We start from the raw sequence: 22273 nt of genomic DNA, 5'->3' as shown, positions 1-22273 counted from the left end.
CAGGAGGTCAGTTGTAAATGCCCAGCCTGAAGCCCATCTGTCTCCTGCCTCAGATATGAATAATAACATATCTTTGAGTTCTGCAGGAATTAAGGCCCCACCACCTGAGGTGGAGGACAGAATGATGATGTTGACCAGTCAACTAAAGCTTGGACTCTGTTGACCTTTGCCCCAATTCTATGTTGAATTCTCCTCTGCTCAAGCCCCTTCATGAATATGCATGTACCCTTAACTTAAAACTTCCCCAGTTTTGCTGTTTAGGGAGACACTACATTGGGAAAGATCCCAGTATTCTCCTTACATGCTGCAAGTAAGAATTCCTTCCTTCTCCCAACCTTTGGCTTGGTTGTGTCTTGGTGGGCTCGACACCCACCAAGAGGCGAACCCAGTTTTCAGGTAATAAGACCAGACAGAACTTGGAAGCATGGAGGAAAATTTCCTCCTCCTCGACACAACCAGACACCCCTAAACCCGGCGTCACAGTCCAGCGTAAAAGCATGCAACCTTCTGTCGTCCAACACAAGTTTGTGCACCCAAAGCACAGTGAGGCCAAACCGAAACGTCGGAACAAAGAAAGGTTTATTGTAGGGACAAGCAAGTAGAACAGGTGGCTCGTGCTCAGAAACCCCAAACTCCCTAATGGTTTTCTGGGAGAAGTTTTTATAGGCAAAATTTGGGGTGAGGGCTGCATGGTGTGTGACTTTCTTCTGATCGGTTGGTGGTGAGAGAACAGGACAATGTCCCAGGACATTTGTGCTCAGCCTGAAGTTGCCATCCTCCAACTGGGAGGTGGGGGGGTGGGGGTGGGTTTAGTTCCTGCAGAAGAACTCAAAGATATATTATTATGTGTATTCCTCGAGGAAGGACTAGCACTGTTTTACTGCTGCACTTTTTTTTAAAATTTAATTTAATTTATTTTTCATCACATTGGGTCTTCGTTGCTGCGTGCGGCTTTCTCTGGTTGCGGCGAGCGGGGGCTACTCTTTGTTGTGGTGTGCACGTTTCTCATTGCGGTAGCTGCTGCTATTGTGGGGCATGGGCTCTAGGCGCGCCGGCTTCAGTAGTTGTGGCACGTGGGCTCAGTAGTTGTGGCACACGGGCTTAGCTGCTCCGTGGCATGTGGGATCTTCCTGGAGCAGGGCTCAAACCCATGTCCCCTGCATTGGCAGGCGGATTCTTAACCACTGCGCCACCAGGGAAGTCCCTGCACTATCATTTCTTGATTTGCTTCTCCTTTGTTTCTGCATTGCCTCACTTTTCTGATTAGCAACTGTTTCAATCTGCCCTTTGGTACTCTGGAAAGTTGTAGGAGGCTGAAACTGAAAGGGTTTTGCAGCCAGGAGGGCCCCACAGTGTCCTGCTTAGTTTCATTTCTCTGTGGCACCATTTCAGTCCAGCATCCAATGAGTGGCACACACTCAGTAAACAACTCCATGCATGAAAACACAACCCCATCCATGATCACACACTCAGGCGCACGGGGCACCACGCCAACGCCAGTCCCTTGGCAAATATCACAGGGACCATGCTTGGGACACTGGGATATCACAATCACTCTTAAAAGCCTAAAGATCTGGACACCCTAGACCAACTTGGAATCCTGGCCCCAACCTCTTCATACCGGCCCCCCTTACTCATCCCACCCTCCAGCCCTCAACGTGTGTCGCCGCAAGAGCATCCTCAGCCCCACGGAGAACCCCAGGTTCGAACGGGTCCACCCGTGCGCTTGCGCACGCGGGACAGAAACAGCACCTCCCAGGAGCCTGAGCGCAGGACTCTCGTGGGTGGGGGCGGAGCTCCGGGCCTGCGCCCGTTGCAGAGCCAAGAACCAAGTGAGAAAAGGCGGAATATACAGTTGCTCTGATTTTGGACTACAGTTCCAATAGGGGAGCAGGTCAGCTCGACAGCATGGGTCACTCACAAGGTCACCTTTACAGGCGGGGAGCCGGCCTATTAGGAAACCCTGCTTCTCTGCCCGCCCCGCCCCACGGGGATCTGGCCCCATCCGTCTCTCCAAGCGCTAAGTGAGGAGCCTGGGGACTTGCCCCCGCCCCCTGCGCGCCTGCGCACCCGGGACTGAGAAGGAACTCCCCGGAGTTCCAGCGCCGAAGTCTTGAGCGCTGGGCTGTCCTCCGAGGCAGGCGAGGCAGGCGAGGCAGGCTCGGAGGCGGCCGCTTCTCTTCTGAAGGAAACGAGCGCGGGACAGGCCAGGTTCTGCGGACGAGATCGAGGGCCTCAGGCCACTGTGCGTTTCCTCCGGAGTGAGGGCTTGTAGTTCTGAGACCGGGAGCCGCGGGATTAAGCTCTGGCGGCGGTAATCGGGCGCCTCCCCGGCCTATTCTGTAATGCGCGACCCGGAGGTCCTGCGCTTCACTTTCCTCGCCTCACCTACCCAGGCCCAGGCGTAGAGAAAAGGTCTGGGAAGGAAGTGGGAGGTGGAGCCTCTGGGTGAAAGTGCCCTGCAAAGACGCGGTGGGCAGCCCCGGGGGTGGGCGGTTGTGGTGTCGGAACTACAGCGGACCCAGAGCCGCGAACCCGGACAAGGGTGACCAAGGACCTTCCTCCGTCTCCCTGTTTCCATTTCCTGTATGCAGGTGGTGGGTAGCGAGGGTCAAGGGGACGTGGACGTTTGTTGACCGAGACAAGAAACGCCTGCGGTGTAATGAACCCTGTTTGCTTCCCCAGCCCGTCAGTCTCCAGAGGAGGCCTGTGAAGTGAACCGAATCGCTGCTGCAGCTCTAAAAGCCAGGTTCTTTGTGAGTTTGTGCTGCTTCTTTGTTTCCGTGAAATGCATTTGGTTTTCAGGACACGAGATTTTTTTATTTCCTTCCCTTGGAATATCCTGCTTAAAAGAATGATCTACTTATTGATTTGGGCCTGAGGATTTCTCTACCTCATTAAGGGCAGGGACCTAATTTATAGATTCTCATTCTAGTGCCCACTTAATTCAGTTCTGCAGTTAGTTAACCATGTGCTATAAATTAAGTTGCTCTGTGAGCACAGCTTTTCCAAGGATTCTAATGATGGAAATAGCCCTATTGGAAGTTAACGTTTATGTTTTCTTTTTTTTTTTTTTTGCGGTACGCGGGCCTCTCACTGTTGTGGCCTCGCCCGTTGTGGAGCACAGGCTCCGGACGCGCAGGCTCAGCGGCCATGGCTCACGGGCCCAGCCGCTCCGCGGCACGTGGGATCCTCCCGGACCGGGGCACGAACCCGTGTTCCCTGCATCGGCAGGCGGACTCTCAACCACTGCGCCACCAGGGAAGCCTATGTTTTCTTTTTGACTGTGATTTGTTGAGTAGTAGTTTAGGGCTTTAGACATCTGTAATTATTACGGAGTATGAGTGGGGATTTTTTTTTCCCAGGGGAATCCATGAGTGGAAATTTTTGGTACCAGCCTGATGTAGTTAGAGGTTTGATAGCATGAGTTTGTTTTATTTATTTTTGACAAATGAAAAATTGTATGTATTTAAGGTGTACAACATGTTTTCATATATGTACACATTGTGGAATGGAATGCTAACCACACCGACTAATTAACATATCCATTACCTCTCTTAGTTACCTTTTTTTGTGTGTGTGACACGAATACTTAAGATATACTGTCTTGACAAATGTCTAGTATATAATACATTATTATTATTATCTATAGTAACCATGCTGTGCATTATTTATCTTATAACTGAACTTATTTATCTTATAACTGAAAGTTTGTAGTTTGTTTTGGGTATGTCTTTGGATAGAGGAAGAGAGGTGTGTGTAGTGGTTGAAAATTTTGAACCTAGAGAGTTTTAATCCTGACAACCACTTAAATCTGAGTGAGTTTGGGCAGTCTTTCTGTGTTGCAGTTTCTTAATATGTAAAATCGGAATTATTATATACCTCACAGGGTTGTTTTGAAGATTACCTGAATTAATATCCGTTAAACCTCTTAGAAGATTACCTGGCACATTAGAAGAGTGCTTAATTAATATTAGCTGTTGCTGTTAGTGATGATTCTTAGTCTTTCCCTATCAACTTTGTATATTCCCAAGAATAATGAAAACGTGAAGTTAATTAGGATGAATACTTGCAAGCAGGAAAATGAATCCCGCTCAGGTGGACCAGAACAGGGATTCTTAATATGAAGTCTTTGGACTCTGTTTATGAGTTTTCAGGACAAGAAAAATCTAAGGTATATACAGAAATATTGTATATATTTGTCAATGGGTAATTTGGGGGAAGAAGTCTATCATTTCATATTATCAGAGTTGTATAAGACCCAACAAGATTGATTCTCACTGGTCTAGAATCAAAGTCTGGGATAACTGGGAATGACTTTTGGGATAATCTTAAAAAATTAGTATCTAGCAATTTGGTTAAGTAACTCACAGTCCATACATGTGATGGAATGTTATGCGATAATAAAGATTAGGTTTATAAAGTCATAAGAAAAAACCATATAATGTAATATTGGGAAGTACTTATTGTTCTGAATAAAAAATTTTAAAGAAATTGTTAAGTTACATATGTGTCCTGAACGCTAAGGTAAGGATTAACAAGATCTTTTGCAAGGATTTAATAATTGGTTATTCGTTGGCACGCAGGAGGGGTTAACTCAAATGATTGAGCAGCTGCTGTGAAATAAGCATTTTTTTCTGTCTGCTGTGCATACTGTCTCTTAATCTTTGGAAATGTCACGAACCAGCTTTGTGATCCTTCACAGAAGGATCTCTGGGTGTTAATGAACTACAACATTGAAGAACTGGTAAGAATTATTTTTTCAGTGACATTGAGTTCCCTGTTGTTACTACTTATGCAGGCCTATTTAATCAGTTTTTTTTAATGACTATAAGGTACCCACCTTCCCAAATCATTAAAAAATTATTTTTAATGGGAATAGCTTTTTTTTTTTTTTTTTTTTTTTTCCGGTTCGCGGGGCTCTCACTGTTGTGGCCTCTCCCGTTGCGGAGCACAGGCTCCGGACGCGCAGGCTCAGCGGCCATGGCTCACGGGCCCATCCTCTCCGCGGCATGCGGGATCTTCCTGAACCGGGGCACGAACCCGCGTCCCCTGCATCGGCAGGCGGACTCTCAACCACTGCGCCACCAGGGAAGCCCCATATATTTTTTAAACTGATTTTTTTTCATTTGTTTCTTGGATATTTTCCATTCCTTAACAGTTTTCTAAAACTTAGCATTTAATGATTACTTTATTCTATTTTGTGGATGTTTTATAAATTATTTAAGAAATCAGTTGTTGGGAAGTGATGTTCAAAACTGCCTAAGCAATTCCTTAAACAGCCTTTCTTAGGTCCTATTACTTAATCAGCTTTTCACTTCAAGGTCACTTGGGATTTCAGAGGTAGGAACATTTAGGAACATGGCATTGACTTTTGCCAAGTTGGGGTTCAGGTGATAACTCTGAAGTATTTGGCTGAATTTCTGAAAGAGTCTTAGAATATGAAATGGACAGTTCTGCTATTTTATGCCAGAAGCTTCATCCTCCTGATCCTTCATTTGAGTGAGAGTTTGAGAAATGAATTAATGATAATCTTACAAAAAACAAAATTATTTTAACCTCAGAGAAGACTTGGGAAAGGAAGGCGAAATAATCTAATTATACTGTATAGCTCAGTTGGAAATGGTATTTACATAGTCATAATAATGGAAATTGAATATCCATTTACCCTGTAATAGAACAAAACCATATTGGAAGGATAGGGAGATGGAGCTACGCATACGTGCAGTGGGAGATGGGTGGATAAAAGACAGCCAGAACTGTGCTTTCCATAGTAGGAAGTCAGTAGATAATGGTTAAAACTGAAAATTCAGAGGTAGCAATATTAGCATGTTATTTGAATATATGGTGTTTAAGTAACAAAAAAAAAAGCTAAAAGAGGTGAAAATTGTTGCCTCTTGATTTGGAAGATGGGAGAAAGAGTAGCAGGGATGGAATTGTTGGGGCTTTTTGTGATATTCCTTGTAGGGTTGTTTTAAATTTATGGCCAGGTACAAGTGATACAAATTTAAAATTTTTTGATTAAAAAATTAAGAGACTCCAGAGGAGAACAAAATAAAGATCACCTGGGATACCATCCAGTAGAGGTAACATGATAAAATTTTATTCCAAGTCCATCCACAGACTTTCATGCACATGCATAATATATACATGTATGCATATGTATGTAGTTTTCTTGCCAAAAATAGAATCACACACAATACTATTTTCTAAACTATCTTCTTCTCCCAACGATATGTAGTGACCATCTTTCCATGACATCAAATAAGAATTTTACCTTTGTATTTTTAGTGGGTGTTTAGTTTTCTGTTGTGTGAATGCATGATAATTTATTTAACCTTGTTGAAGGATATTTAGGTTCTTTCTGGCTTTTTTGGTCCCATTATAACCATTTTCCACATATCATTTCATTCTTTTTACTGCATACCACAAGTGTCCATTTCTCCACAGCCTTAGTGATACTCTGAAGTATTATCAGTTTTTAAAATCTGCTAATCAAATTCCTTTAAATTCAACTCCTTAGTTACTAGTCAGTTTTAACTAGTGGGTTATTTCTACTTTCTAGAGAATTATCTGTACTCACTTTTACAAATTCACTTTTCCCCAGCCTGGATACCAAGAGAACTGGGTTGGTAAATGAGATCATGTAGGCAGTATTGATGATTCTTAATAGGAAAATGGTGAACAGTGAGCTCTGAGGATTCTGGGAAAGATAGTTCAGCCTTGAGGATGGGATCCCAGTGTGCAAGTAGTCTTGCCATTATAAAAACTGCTAGGCATGATCTGTGCAAGTGATTCTCAAATTGTGGCATTTGGACCAGCAGCATCGGTATCAACTTAGGAATTTTTTCGAAAGGCAAATTCTCAAGCCCAACCCCAGACCTAGTAAATGCCAACCTTGAGGAGTGGGGGCCTGCAAACTGTATTTTAATAAGCCTTTCAGATGATCTGATGCATACAAAGTTTGATTACCAAACCTGCCCATTATGATCACTTGGGGAAGGTTTAAAAATTCTGATTCCCGGGTCACACTCCCTGCTAATTAAATCAGAATGTTTGGGGGATGGGAGTTAGGCATCAGTATACTTTAAAGATCTGCTGGTGATTCCAGTGTGTGGCAAAGTTTGGGAAATTCTTGTCTGTACTGTTTTCTGCCTTCAGGGTTAGGGAGGCAAGTCAGATTCCTGACTCTCAGAAGGAAGTTCTGGTTTAGATGATGTAGCCACTTCTCAGCTGGGGAAGGTGGGAACGAGGGGAGGTGGCTCTGCTCAGGACAGGTCTGGACAGCCTATGCTCAGGTCCAGATGGGCCTCGCTGGGGTGGGGAAGTAACTGGAATCTCTCCTGCTAAAATGGCTGGATATGTCCTACCATGCAGGGGCGTCTGCTCTATGTCTATCCTTGTGCAACGATTTTCCTGTCATTTTGGGGAGGGCATGTATTTGTCTAGATTACCTCTTACCTTTCATCACTTGTTTGTGTGTTGGGAGGGGCGGGTAGAGGGGTGTTGCATGTAGGAATGGAAAAGTGGTGTGAGTTTTTAAAATTTGGGAGCTGTGAGGCAATTTTGTTCTTATGGCTTCATATTCTTCCCCCAGCTCTTAGCTTCTGTGGACTCTGCTTCTCCAGCAAATGACCCTTGAGAAAAACTAACCAGTTTCTTGCAAATCTGAAATCATGGCTCATGTAAGTTGATATTTCTCTCTTTTTGAAATGCTGTAATTGTTTTCAGGTTATGTAAGCATTTTCATTAATTATCCCAAAACTTCCTAACAGAGCCCCATCCAACAGCTTTTCCCTAGTTGCTCCCACTCTAGTGAAGGATGGAGCCAGACAGCCTGGCCCCTCCTGTGTGCCCCTCTCTGTGTGAATTGACCAAATTACTCAGGGTCTCCTGTGTGTTCATTCTTTGTCTAGAGCAGAGATAAAGCAGAAATGAAGTCCCTAGAGGGAGACAACTGATAGGAGACTCTCAGGACTGGAGAACACTTTAGAGCAGCACTGTCCAATATTAAAAATACAAAATTCGTGCCTTATTAGCACAGTAGGCCTCATGGCAGTCTCATAATAAGTAGAGAATAATATGCAAGGCACATATGTAATCTTTTGTGTCACGTTTTATTTATTATTAAAAAAATTTTTTTAATTAATTTTATTTTATTTGGCTGCCTTGGGTCTTCGTTGCTGCGCGTGGGCCTTTCTCTAGTGTTTTGGCGAGCAGGGACTACTCTTTCTTGTGGTGCGCAGGCTCTCATTGCGGTGGCTTCTCTTGTTGCAGAGCACAGGCTCTAGACGCGTGGGCTTCAGTAGTTGCTGCACATGGGCTCAGTAGTTGTGGCTCAAGGGTTCTAGAGTGCAGGCTCAGTAGTTGTGGCACATGGGCTTAGTTGCTCCGCGGCATGTAGGATCTTCCCAGACCAGGGCTGCAACCAGTGTCCCTTGCATTGGCAGGCAGATTCTTAACCAGTGTGCCACTAGGGAAGTCTCTAGTGTCATATTTTAAAAAGAAACGTGCAGTTAATTTTAATGCTTTATTTAACCCAATATAGCAAGATACTATCATTTCAAAATGTAATCAGTATAAAAATTATTGAGGTATTTTACATTCTTTTTTTTCTCTAAAGTCTTCAATATCTGGTGTATATTTTATAGTTACAGCACATCTAAATTTGTACTAGCTACAGTTCAAGTGCTCAGTAACCATGTGTCTAAGGTAGCATATTGGACATTGTAGCTTTAGAAATTTTGTGTAACCTAAATTGTAAATATAATTTAATATGTTTAAGAGTATAGAAATAATCTAAATAGAGTCATTATTAAGTCCAACATATCTATTAAATGGAGTATTTTATAATAAGTTTAAAATATTCAATAAAAGATTTGTTATAGGGCTTCCCTGGTGGCGCAGTGGTTGAGAGTCCACCTGCCGATGCAGGGGACACGGGTTCATGCCCCGGTCCAGGAAGATCCCACATGCCCTGGAGCGGCTAGGCCCGTGAGCCATGGCCGCTGAGCCTGTGCATCTGGAGCCTGTGCTCCGCAACGGGAGAGGCCACAGCAGTGAGAGGCCCACGTACGGAAAAAAAAAAAAAAAAAAAAAGATTTGTTATATTAAGGGAAAGTGCTAATGATACATATAGTGATGAAATTGGGTCTGGAAGAAATTCTTTAATTTTGTGCAAACTCTACTTTTTAAAAATAGAGATTTTATGGTTCATCTGGGGGGAAAAATTCCATTGATTATTTTTTTCTAACCCTTAAAGGGAAAGCGATTAGAGTAAATCACATTTCTGTTTTTGGCCGCACCTTGCAGCATGTGGGATCTTACCTCCCCAACCAGGTTTTGAACCCATGCCCCCTGCAGTGGGAGTGTGGAGTCTTAACCACTGGACCGCCAGGGAAGTCCCTATAGTAAATCATATTTATTTTTTTTAGGCCCGTTGCTAGCAGTATTTTTATGGACACTTTCAATTAATTGTGAAATTCTTTTCTTTTTTATTTACAATATTGTGTTAGTTTAAGGTGTACAGCAAAGTGATTCAATTATTTTTTTTCAGGTTATATTCTATTATAGGTTATTACAAGATAATGAATATAATTCTCTGTGATATACAGTAAATCCTGTTGCTTATCTATTTTATGTATATAGAGTAGTTTGTACCTGTTAATACTCCTAATTTGTCTCTCCCTCCCTCCCCCCCCCCTTTGGTAACCATAAGTTTGTTTCTGTTTTGTATGTAATTCATTTGTATTATTTTTTTAGATTACACATATTAGTGATATCATATAGTATTTGTCTTTTTCTGATTTACTTCACTTAGTGTGATATTCTCTAGATTCATTCATGTTGCTGCAAATGACAAAATTTCAGTCATTTTTATGGCTAGCATTCAGTTGTACATCTTAAGCCAGTCTTCTGTTGATCAGCACTTGAGTTGTTTTCCATGTTTCAGCTATTGTAAATAGTGCTGCTATGAACATTGGGGTTCATGTATCTTTTCAAATTTTTGTATTTTCGAGTTTTTGTTTTCTCCAGATATATACCCGGGAGTGGGATTGCTAGATCATATGGTAGCTCTATTTTTAGTTTTTTAAGGAACCTCCATTCTGTTCTCCATAGTGGCTGCACCAATTTACATTCCCACCAACAGTGTAGGAGGGTTCCCTTTTCTCCACACTCTCTCTAGCATTTATTATTTGTAGACTTTTGGATGATAATCATTCTGACTGGTGTGAGGTGATACCTCATTGTGGTTTTGGTTTGCATTTCTCTAATAATTGGTGATGTTGAGCATCTTTTCATGTGCCTGTTAGCCATCTGGATGTCTTCTTTGGAGAAACGTCTAGCTAGGTCTTCTGCCCATTTTTGATTTGGTTGTTTGTTTTTTTGGTACTGAGTTGTATGAGCTGTTTGTATTTTTTGTATATCAACCCCTTGTCGGTCACTTCGTTTGCCAATATTTTCTCCCATTTGGTAGGCTGTCTTTTTGTTTTGTTTCCTTTTGTGCCCATCAACAGAAGATTGATGGTTTCCTTTACTGTGCAAAAGCTTTTAAGTTTGATTAGGTCCCATTTGTTTGTTTTTGCTTTTATTTCTTTTGCTGTTGGAGACTGATCTAAGAAAATATTGCTACAATTTAGTGAAACTCTGATTAATTACCTGAACGTATCTGGAAATAAGTAAAATTAGGTATCCCACAGTTATATAGGAAGTTTCGTCTGTAGCAGTAGTAGGCAAACTACAGCTTGTGAGCCAGATTCAACTCATGGCCTGTTTTTGTACAATCTATGAGTTAATTACTTTTTGAAAGAATTGTTTTAAAAAAGTAGGGAAAGGAGAAGGATATACAAATAGTGACAATATGTGGCATGTGGCCCTATACAGAAATAAATAATTTTACAAATAAAACATGGGTTTGTCATTTCAGGATTTGGTGATGTTCAGAGATGTAACTGTAGACTTTTCTCAGGAAGAGTGGGAATGTCTGAACTCAAATCAGAGGAATTTGTACAGAGATGTGATATTAGAGAACTATAGCAACCTGGTGTCACTGGGTAAGTTTATCTGTGTCAAGTAATGTAGAAATTCACATGACTGAATTTCAGGGCTATCCTTCTAAAAGCTAAATGTCTGCTTTGTAGTTTGGGAATAGGCACCTTCAGCTGTTAAACTATTAAATAGCACCTTTAGCTTCCCCATAAATCAGTGACATTTACATTTTCCTTTGCCTTTTCCATAATTGCTTCTCTTGAATGACAGTTTGATATAAATTCTTAGACGCTCAGAGCAAAACCATTTTCAAAGAAATCTGGTTTCATACTGCTGTAGATGGTCTATTATCTATTAACTTACCTGCAATGTGAGTAGGAAGACAGAGGTGTCTGGCTCTACATACCTATTGAAAAAGCTTATACAATGTATATGATACTGGGTTAAATCAGTAGTTTGTAAAAACTCAAGTGGACACATTCAATTTATTGCAACAAACATTATCTTTTAATTGATTTACGATTAAAAGTTTAAAATATATGAACTTTGCATTTAACATTGGATGAATATACTGGCAAGAAACTATATTCCTTTTAGCAAAGTATTTAAAGAAAAGCAAAAATAGTACCTAATAAACATGTAGACTGCTTACTATGTACTAGGCACTCATCCAAGCACTTTGTTTATTAAGTCAAACCTCACACAATCCTATACATTATTATAATAATGGTATACATTATTATTTTATATATTTTTATGTATTATTTTATATATTATTTACATATGGGTATATATTATTTTTCCAACTGAGAAAACTGAAGCCGTAAGTTGTTCAGGTGACAGAGGCAGGATTTGAAACCACTGCTGTCAGTGGTTACTTTCTCAAGAGACAGAGGCTGTATGAATTGGCAATTAAAATAAGGCACTATTCCTATCTCTCTGTTCTTGTGATCCTGAAGTAACTCTAATATCAATGTTTTTCTGTTCATTTACTCTTCTTTGTTCTGAAGGCTTAGTCAAGTATATCCTTTCTGTATTATGTTTTCTCAAGGAGGATGTTCCGTTTCTAAACCAGATGTAATTACTCTGTTAGAGCAAGGGAAAGAACCCTGGATGGTTGTGAGGGATGAGAAAAGAAGACGGAGCCTAGGTGAGTAAGTGATAATAAGGAAAGGTAAGCTATTGTGGCATGGCATATTCCTGCTGGTTGGGAAGGAGACACACCACTTAGGTGTTGATTATGAAGGAGAGACCTGAAACCTGGGAAGAAAACTTAGATTTCAGCCTCAACCACCAAAGAAATTCCATCTTTACTTCCATTTACCTCTTCTTTCTTCACTGTCCTGTTTCTTTCTCATTTCAATGGGGGAAAGCTTTCTTCACCAAAGACCACCATTTTACCTGTATTTTGCATCTAATTTCTTTCCAGCTCATCTTTTGTATTTGGCTTTTATGTATGTATTTCTTCATTGCCTTCTTTTCATGGAGTTTACGTTTTAGTAGGGTAATCATACAATAAACAAGTGGATTACTAAATATCATGAAGTGATTAAGTATTATAAAGAAAAGTGAGTAGGATAAGAATATGGAGAATTATGATGGGTTAATGGGGTAATTTTAGATAGGGTGGTCAGGGAAGAAGAACCAGTTAGCAGAGGCTCTTCAACTTGTCAAAGATGGAATCATTTGAGCATCTGTATACATAACTGCAATGTATTGCAACCACATAAAATACCGCATGCTTAATTCCATAAATTCTTAATGATGCTAACAGCAGATTGTTCACTATTGGAAACTACTAAAGAACTAACTTATTTGGAAAGCATAAATTTAAAAGAAAAAAGAAGCGTTTATCCTGTCTTCCTTGTAAGAACTGTACCAATAGGTAATAGATGGAGGGATGTTTTTCTTAATAAAAGTATTCAGTGAATAAATGAAGAATGATAGGATATTATCACTTTGGAACCCATAGTGAGCTATTGGTTCTAGGCACTGAACATCAGTGCTGATAGCGTCATAGAAATAGAGACAATGAATGAAGGGGTGAATGAAAGGATACAATATGACCTATGAAGTGGGCCTAAGTCTAATGGAGCATCTAAAGCCACCAATTTATTGGAGGAAGATAGAGGAGCATGTTCTATTACACCTTGGGAATATAGTCAGAAAAATTCAGAATATGAGAAATGCTATAGGGTCAAAAACAGTTCTTCAACAAATAAATTGTAAGGGAAATCAAAAGATAGTAGGACAGGGACTTCCCTGGCAGCGCAGTTGTTAAGAATCTGCCTGCCAATGCGGGGGACATGGGTTTGATCCCTGGTCCGGGAAGATCCCACATGCCGCAGAGCAACTAAGCCCGTATGCCACAATTACTGAGCCTGCACGCCTACAACCCATGCTCCGCGGCAAGAGAAGCCGCTGAAATGAGAAGCCCGTGCACCACAACGAAGAGTAGCACCTGCTTGCGTGCAGCAACAAAGACCCAATGCAGCCATAAATAAATAAATAAATAAATATTTTTAAAAGATAGTAGGACAGTCTGTAGGTTTTAGACATGTAGAAGACATGTCAACCATTGTACATTATGGGCTTTGGATCAGTTATTATTTTTAAATTGTTTAAAATTTTATGTATGAGGTAATTGGAAGTGTGAACACTGACTTTTGATGTTCTTAAAGAATTACTGTTCATTTTTTCAGGTTTGGATAATGGTATTATGATTATTTTTTTAAATCCTTTTAGAGATACATCCTGAAGTGATAACAAAAAACATTAGATTATGGGATTTGCTTCAGAAAATGTGAGGAGAGTGGATTAGGGTCTGCATAGGCCAGTACTGGGCTTGGTTGGTGGTTGCTGAGGCTGGCCATAGATACATGGACATTTATAATTACTCTTCTCCTTTTGTGTATGTCAGATATGCTCTGTAATAAAATTTTGTTTCTTTTAAAGTTATTGGGAGTTGAAAAGAAAGTGAGAAGTGAGGCAGTGATGAAAATAAATATATATAACTCTTGGAGGAATTTTGCCATAAAAGCAGACACATGGGGTACAGGGAAAGTATCTTAAGATGTGATGAGGTATTAGAACATGTATATAGGCTGAAGGGAATGATTTCAAAGAGGGAAAATTGATGGAGTAGAGAAAGAGGGAATTCTGTAAGCAATGGCTTTCAGTAAATGGGTAGGAATCAATTTATGAAGGAAAACCAATGCATATGATAAGAATATGGACACAGGTTGGTTGGATAACGTGGTGAAGGGGAGAATAACATTTTTCTTTAAATTGCTTCTTATTTCTTAATGAAATTAGCAGTAAAATTATCAGCAGAATGTGAAGGTTATTTGGAATTCAGTATGGATTATTTAATATTGAGTTGGCCAAAAAGTTCATTTGGGTTTTTCCATAACATCTTATGGAAAAACCGGAATGAACTTTTAGGCCAACACCATATTTGATCAGTTTTGATTTTCAGAAGTACAGTTCTGTGGTTATAGGGTTTTAACATTTACAGATCTCTGGTTGCATTTACCCTGGTGTTAATGTGCCTAAAACTGCCTCTGTCATAAATATTCTGTATCCGTATCATCTTGTATCAGCAAAGGTTATTGAAGACATCGTATCTCAGGAAACTAATTAACTCTATGAACAGGTAATTCATATTTTCTTTTTAATTAAAGCTGGTATCCTGCAAATGGAAATAATATTTCTCCTTTTACATTGCTTTAAGATAGGTTAATATTTTGCTTTCACATTAGCATTATTTACTAGAATAAAGTCCTTTGATTCAGTAGAATACAAACTAATATTTGGTTTATTAATTTTGAGTAGTTAAATATTTTATATATGTCTTTTGATGTTTAGTTTGGCCTTTTGTTTTAGAGTTGGTCCAGTCAGTTTTTTCTTGATTAAATCATACATATAATGCATAGGCTATTATTTCCAGTTTCAATTTATTTAAAGTAGAACAAGAATCTAAAGATACTTGTAAAGCAAACTGTGTGCAGAATCCTTCATGACTCTTTACATTTCCCATCAATCTTTACTATTTTCTCACTCATGCCTATTTTGAGAACAATGCAATGTGCATCCCTAGCCAGAACTTGCAAAGCACTGAACCTAGTTTTCATAGATAGAAATGGTTGTCTTTCAGTTTCTTGAAGGGGAAAGAACTGGCATAAACAAATTTGGGAACAATTATGGCTGACTTTTAACAGAAATCTTAAGATAACACTTCAGTTGTTTATGCAGCTGACCCTTGAACAACATGGGTTTAAACTGCATGGGTCCATTTATACATGGGTTTAAAAAAATAAATGTGTATTACAGTACTGCATGACCTGGGGTTGGTTGAATCTGTGGATGCAGAACTGCGGATATGGAGGTCCAACTGTAAAGTTACACACAGATTTTCAGTGGGGGGGCGGGGGAGGGGGTGGTATTGTCCCCTCTAACCCCTATGTTCAAGGGTCAACTGTAGTATAGTCTCCTAGATGAGAATGTTCAGCGTGCCAAAGCCTTAATCTGACACGTCATTTAGGTGGGGAAGCCATATAAGCGTCTCTATATCCACACTGGGAATATTTTGTTTGTTCTTTAAATTAAAATGTTCAACTTCTATAGGATAAGTTTTATAACTTCTGCTTTGTTTTTTATGAGTGAATATGGACATTTTGCCCTAAGTTTGTTTATACTTTTATTTTGTGCATTTTCTACTCACTTCCTTTATTCCATTACTTTTTCCATTGTTTAATGTTTCTTATACAGTTTGTATGGGCTTTTCTGCTGTATACAATTTCTCATTTTTCTTACAAATGTTTGGGCCTTCACTTTTGGTTTTGACTGTGACTTTCCTTTAGATCACTGGTTTTTAATTTTTAATTTGCAAGTAAATCCTTTGAAATCACCATCTTAATAACAACTGTCATACTTTTGTACCTGCCTGCTTATTTACTACTGTTATGACTAGCTAATTACTGTTCATTTTATGTATAATTTATATCTTATTTGTCTTAATGAGACCTTAAATTGTTTTTTTCCCCCAAATTTCTACAAAATTGTCGTAGTTTTATATTGCTTTCTTGAATGGGGAGATAGAGACAGACAGACAGGAGGAGAGAGAGGGAGGGGGAGAAAGAGAAAGAGAGGAGTAAAGGAAGGAGAACAGGAGAGAGGGAAGGGAGGGGGAAGCATGGAGAAAGACACTCAGATTTCATAGGAGTATTTTCTGTGCCATTCATTTTTTTGTCTCTGCTCACAAATTATCTACACTATTTAAATCATTATTGCCTTTTAACGTCTTTTTAGTATATCCTTTTTAAAGTAAACTTATTGAAATACGAACAGATATAAAAAATACAGAATTATAATATGTGGCTCACTGAATTGTCACAAAGTAATTACACATTGATTCAGAAATAGAGCTTTACTAGTATATCAGAAGCTCCCCCCTAACTTTCTCCAGTCATTCCTCCCTACCAAAGTTAACTACTAACCTGACTTCTAACAAGTCCATAGATTAGTTTTACTGTTTTCAAGCTTTATAAAAATGGAATAGTATAAATTCTTTTATGCCTGGCTTTGTTTACTCACCATTATGTTTGTGAGAATGATCCATGTTGTTGTGTGTACTTGTAGATTATTCATTCTCATTGCTGTTACAGTTTGTCTCATTGCTCTTATTGCATTGTATCCACATATCTTAATTTTCTTTGTCATTCTTCTGTTGATGAACACTTAGATTCTTTCCAGTTTGGGTATATTAAAAATAATGTTGCTGTATTGTAGATTTTTTAAAATACCTTTTTCTTTTTGAAAAATATTGAAATCTTATTTCAAAAATTTTGAGAAAATATACATTTGAGAAAAATACGTCTCTGCTCAGAATTTCATTAGCATGTTACTCTTTTGTAAACCTGTTGCTGTGACTGAAAAATCACTAATATATTTTTAGGCAGTACCTAAATGGCATTGGCTATGAAGACTTCAGGGAGAATATAGGAAAGGGTATGAAGGAACAAAACAGGTTGAGTATTTGTAACATAGTGTGTATAGTTAATAAACTCAAATGAAGATAAATAAGTAGAACCTTTTATTACCTTGATCGTGAAAGTGAGGTTCACTCACAACTATGCAACGTAGAAAATGAACTGAAGTGGAGATATCTGCAAGTGAAAGTGGAGAGGCCATTGGAAGGATGATCAGGTGTAAAGAAATTTTTCCATGTATGTATTTGATTGAGATAGCTTAGATGTGCTTTTGTTTCCCATCTCTATAGGAAGTGATAAAAAAGAAGGTGTAAGATTGGAGGCAAGGCAAAATATACATTTTTACTATTAACTAATTATTGAAATTTAATAATTAATAGTTACTGTGTGCTATGGGTTTGTTATTCAGTGATAAGTGAAAGATTGTTTCTGCCCTTGGGGTAAGAAAATAGAATAAAAACTGGGAAAGTTAATGAATATACCACAGCAGAATTGAAAAAAAGTTTTAAGCAAGGAACAAGTTATTAGGATAGAAAATAAAGGATATAAATTAGATGAAGTCAGCACAGGTATTTTTTCTGACTTTTATCATGATACCTAAAGGATGAAAGGAACCCAACCATGTGGAGAGCCCGCCAGCATTCCTGGGAGATTTAACAGCCAGTAAAAAGCTCTAAGAAATGGAAAGATTGTAACATATTTTAGCAACTGAAAGGAGGTAAGTGTGACAGATGTAGGGTGCAAAGGGGGCAGTAGCTTGAGATGACATCTTTTGGTAAACAAAGGCCATGTTATTCATAATAAAGTGTTTCTACTGTATTCTTATTAAAAAGAGAAATCATTAAAAAGTTTAGGTAGAGATCTCAGACTTTGATTTGCTTCTGAATTATCTGGTCTTAACTCATTTTCTTTATTCCTCTTAGCTTTTTTCAAGCTACATGATTTTTAAAGAGTTCTTAAGCACATTTTCTTCAACTGGACTTTCCTATTATAAAATTTTTATTTGCTTATTTGTTTACTTTTTCTAGAATAAGAAAATAACATGTGTTTATCTTATTTTCTTTCAGATTTGGAATCCAGATATGGCACTAAAAAATTATTTGAAGTAAAGGATGTTTGTGAAATGAATGTATTTCAGTGGGAGATAATGGAAAGAATTAGAAGTTGTGGCCTTGAAGATTCCTTTTTCAGGAAAGATTGTGAATATAAAAAGTTTGAGGGACAAGAGGGTCCTCAGGAGGCGTATTTCAGGCAAGTGAAAAAAACCACCTCTGAAAAAATGCCCAAGAACAAAAAACGCACATCTCTTACTCTGTATCAGAGAATTCACACTAGAGAGAAACCCTATGAATGTGGGGATTGTGGGAAGGCTTTTAGAGTACGCCAACAACTCACTTTCCATCAGAGAATTCATACTGGTGAGAAACCCTATGAATGTAAAGAATGTGGAAAAGCCTTTAGACAGTGTGCCCACCTTAGTCGACATCAGAGAATTCATGCTTCTGACAAACTCCTTGAATGTAAAAGATGTGGAAAAATCTTTACATGTGGTGCAGATCTTCGTGTACATCAGAGAATTCACGTTGGTGAGAAGCCTTATGACTGTAAGGAATGTGGGAAGGCCTTTAGAGTGCGAGGACAACTTAATCTCCATCAAAGGATTCATACTGGTGAGAAACCCTATGAATGTAAGGAATGTGGGAAGACCTTTAGACAATATGCACACCTTACTCGACATCAAAGACTTAATATTGCTGAGAAATGCTATGAATGTAGGGAATGTGGGCAGGCTTTTCTGTGTAGTACAGGCCTTAGAGTACATCACAAACTTCATACTGGTGAGAAACCCTATGACTGTAAGGAGTGTGGGAAGGCCTTTAGAGTACGGCAACAACTTACTCTCCATCAGAGAATTCATACTGGCGAGAAACCCTATGATTGTAAGGAATGTGGGAAGACTTTTAGTCGTGCCTATCATCTAACTCTCCATCAGAGAATTCATACTGGTGAGAAACCTTATGAATGTAAGGAATGTCAGAAGTTCTTTCGTCGTTACTCAGAACTTATTTCACATCAGGGTATTCATATTGGAGAGAAACCCTATGATTGTAAGGAATGTGGGAAGGCCTTCAGACTGTTCTCACAACTTACTCAACATCAGAGTATTCATTTTGGTGAGAAACCTTATAAATGTAAGGAATGTGAGAAGACTTTTAGACTGCTCTCCCAACTTACTCAACATCAGAGTATTCATACTGGTGAGAAACCCTATGACTGTAAGGAATGTGGAAAGGCCTTTAGACTACATTCATCACTTATTCAACATCAGAGAATTCATTCTGGTGAGAAACCATACAAATGTAAGGAATGTAAGAAGGCATTTAGACAACATTCACATCTTACTTACCATCAGCGAGTTCATAAGGTCACTAAATAATTATTAGAAAGCCATCCATTGTGAATTTTGTGTTAAGGGGCAGTAGAAAATAAATCCTGGAGGAAAAGTGTTTGAATGTAGGAATCCCTTTTGCTTCATGCTCAAAATTAAAATAAGAGGTTTTAAAAGAATAGGTTAATTTAATTAATATATAGAAATATTTCGTCACCATTCAAACCATGTTAAACCTTAGGAAGTTCTTTCTAGAAAGAAACTCTCTTAAAGGAGTGAATGTGGAAAAGCTTTTGATCTTACCTGTTATCACCTCTGTTCTTTCATCTGTACAGTATACCTATGGAAGTTGCCAGGGCACCAACTCATTCTGGAAATTGATAAATAAAAGGAAGGAAATGTGATTTAGCCTGCATTTCCTGTATAAACTATATTTCAAGGCAACTAGAAGTTGATGAGGTAAAGTTCTTTATTAGAGATTTTTATAGGACATAATGAAATAATGGATCTAGGCACAATTCTCAGTAGAGGTGTTAAGACCATTAGGTGAATGGTTGATGTCAACTTCATAGTGAATAGATCAGGTTGACAGCATCTGAACCCACTGATCAATTTTAATCTCATCAAAAATAGGACAAAACATTTTGTGCCTCCTGATATGATACAATAAGACATACCATTGACAAAAAATATTGAACCTGAATCTAATTAAAGCATCAAGATCTAACTCCCAGTTTAGAGAAAATTCAGGAAACAGGAACAAATTACATGATACAGCAAGAAGCAGACAAATCTAAAATGTGGGTAATTCTACAAGAGTAATGACAGCTTCTCAACCAATAAAATGGATTGAAAAAGGGAGGTGGAACTCTTAGATATTAAGAGTCTTAAGAGGTGTATCAACCAAATGCAATGAATGAGTGGTTCTCATTTAGATCACAAGTTGAACAAGTGTAAAAAAGACATTTTTATGACAGTTGGGGAAATGGGACTATTGACAGTATTAGATAATATTAAGAATTATGTTCTTGTTAGATGTGCAAATAGCATTGTGTTTATGTAAAAGTGTCTTAGAGATAAATTAGCAAGTTTATACACATGAAATGATATGTCTAGAATTACCTTTAAAATGCTCATGCAAAAGAAAATTGAAGATGGATAACTTGTTTGTCAAAATCATGGTAAGATGAGTCAGGTGTGTGGTTTTTGCTTATTTTGTTTTTGCTCTTTTCTCTATTTTCATGTATTTTAAATTTTCCATAATTTTTTTTAAAGATAAAGTATCTGTGAAATTATAACCCACTTAAAGTGAATGATGTTTGTAAATGGCTACATATCAGAACTTATGGATGTTGCTAAAGTTTTACACACAGGGATATTAAATGTGCTATAATGTATTTGGGAAATTAAGATTGAGGATCCAGATTTTATCTAGTTCACCTAATGCTACATCTGTTGTAGTGCCTGTCCCATGGTACTTCGTATATTTCAAGAGTGAGTAAAAAGAGCAATTACAACTACTTGTGGAAATTAATGGAATAGAACTGTTTTATCTGATAAGGTAGCTGCTGGCAACATGTTGAACACTTAAAATTGAGCTATTGAGAGCCTGAATTGCGGTTAGTACAAATTAAGATGGTGTTAAGTGTAAAAAACACACAGGTTTTGAATACTTCTAAAAAAATATCTAACAGGTCAGTTTCTCACAGCATTTCTCTGCTGTTGTTGGGAAGCTGTGATATTCAGCGGATTGCATTACTGCATAATACAGAACCCAATTTAAGTATGTCTCTGCTCCCAAGTAGCAGCATGTTTACACACTTTGGTCTCTTTGGTTCTACCCCAAGTCATGCTGAATTTTTTTTTCTTTTCATAAAACGTTGCCTGTGTTTACAGCTGAGTAGTTTTCTCAGACTGTTTATAGCCTGTAGATGTTTCGGCATCCAAAGGCACTTTTTTACTTTATACTGTTTCCCACTAAGTTCAAGCTTGCAGTGCTTCAAGTAGTACAATTCTCTTTAAGACTGTATTTTCTATGATTTTTATTAGGGTTCATTCAATTAGACAAAAGATCAACAGGCTCTTCTCTGTATTGGGTTCCCTGTGAGGCTACTGTGGAAAAACGACTTTGAAATTCTTAGAAGCCACGCTGTTTCACAGAAAGGATGCAAGTTGGCTTTATCTTTACCCTGGGGTGACATTTTCAGGACAGCACCACATATTTGAGTTTTCCTCCCCTCTCAGGCCCATTATAACTTTGAGAACCCTTTGCTACCTGTAAACACTGTCATGAACCCTCTATTTCCTTGAAATTCTACTTGAAATATGCACCAATCGATATAATGAATAGAATGATTTTTTTTTTACTCTGTTAATATGATGGATTACCTTCATGGATTTTCAAATATTAAGCCTTATATCACTGGAGTAAACTCCATTTGTCTGTAGTGTGTACTTTAAATATATATATATATTGCTGTACTTGCTGTGATTGCTATGATTTACTAATGTTTTGTTGAGGATTTTTGCATCTGTATTCATGAAGGATACTGGTCTATAGTTTTGTTCTATTTTTGTCTCATTTGGTATCAGGTTGATGGTGTTCTCATAACGTGAGTTTGGAAATGTTGCTTCCTTTTAATTTCTGGAAGAGGTAGTGTAGAATTGGTGTTAATTATTCTTTGAATGGTAGAATATTCCAGTGAAACCATTTGGGCCTTGCAATGGACTGAATGTGTCTCCTTAAAATGTGATGACATCCTAACCCCCAATGTGATGGTATTAGGAGGTGGGGCCTCTCAAGAGATAATTAGGTCATGAGGGTGGAGCCCTTCTGAATGAGATTAGTACCCTTATAAAAGTGACCCCAGAGAGTTCTCTCACCCTCTCCTGCCATGTGAGGAGG

The 22273-nt window shown here is 38.6% G+C and overlaps 1 protein-coding gene across 17 annotated transcripts; it reads left to right on the top strand.

Moving 5' to 3' along the window:
• The first annotated feature begins 2092 nt into the window (after positions 1–2092).
• On the top strand, positions 2093–21849 carry ZFP30 (ZFP30 zinc finger protein). 17 transcript variants are annotated; one of them, XM_019941127.3, is made up of 8 exons: positions 2093–2245; positions 2686–2756; positions 4035–4174; positions 4587–4747; positions 7598–7685; positions 10928–11054; positions 12041–12139; positions 18047–21849. In XM_019941127.3, exons 5-8 carry the CDS (start codon positions 7677–7679, stop codon positions 19414–19416), a joined length of 1605 nt encoding a protein of 534 aa, XP_019796686.1. In that variant the 5' UTR covers positions 2093–2245; positions 2686–2756; positions 4035–4174; positions 4587–4747; positions 7598–7676; the 3' UTR covers positions 19417–21849. The 17 variants fall into 17 exon arrangements, with proteins under 17 accessions (XP_019796686.1, XP_033700162.1, XP_073652659.1 ...); XM_033844271.2 differs by having other exon boundaries at positions 3890–4174; XM_073796558.1 differs by having other exon boundaries at positions 3128–4174.
• Positions 21850–22273: the final 424 nt, after the last annotated feature.

Source organism: Tursiops truncatus, chromosome 19 (assembly GCF_011762595.2).
Source record: "Tursiops truncatus isolate mTurTru1 chromosome 19, mTurTru1.mat.Y, whole genome shotgun sequence".
Taxonomy (NCBI): Eukaryota; Metazoa; Chordata; class Mammalia; order Artiodactyla; family Delphinidae; genus Tursiops; species Tursiops truncatus.
Note: the sequence above shows the minus strand (reverse complement) of the source record. Positions and strands in the feature narration are given on the sequence as shown.

Bases quoted from the DNA above. Each gene is read 5' to 3' on its own strand.
- ZFP30 (XM_033844276.2), top strand. The intron at 11,055-12,040 runs GTAAGTTTATCT...TGTTTTCTCAAG, and splicing joins TAGCAACCTGGTGTCACTGG to GAGGATGTTCCGTTTCTAAA. The intron at 12,140-18,046 runs GTGAGTAAGTGA...ATTTTCTTTCAG, and splicing joins GAAAAGAAGACGGAGCCTAG to ATTTGGAATCCAGATATGGC.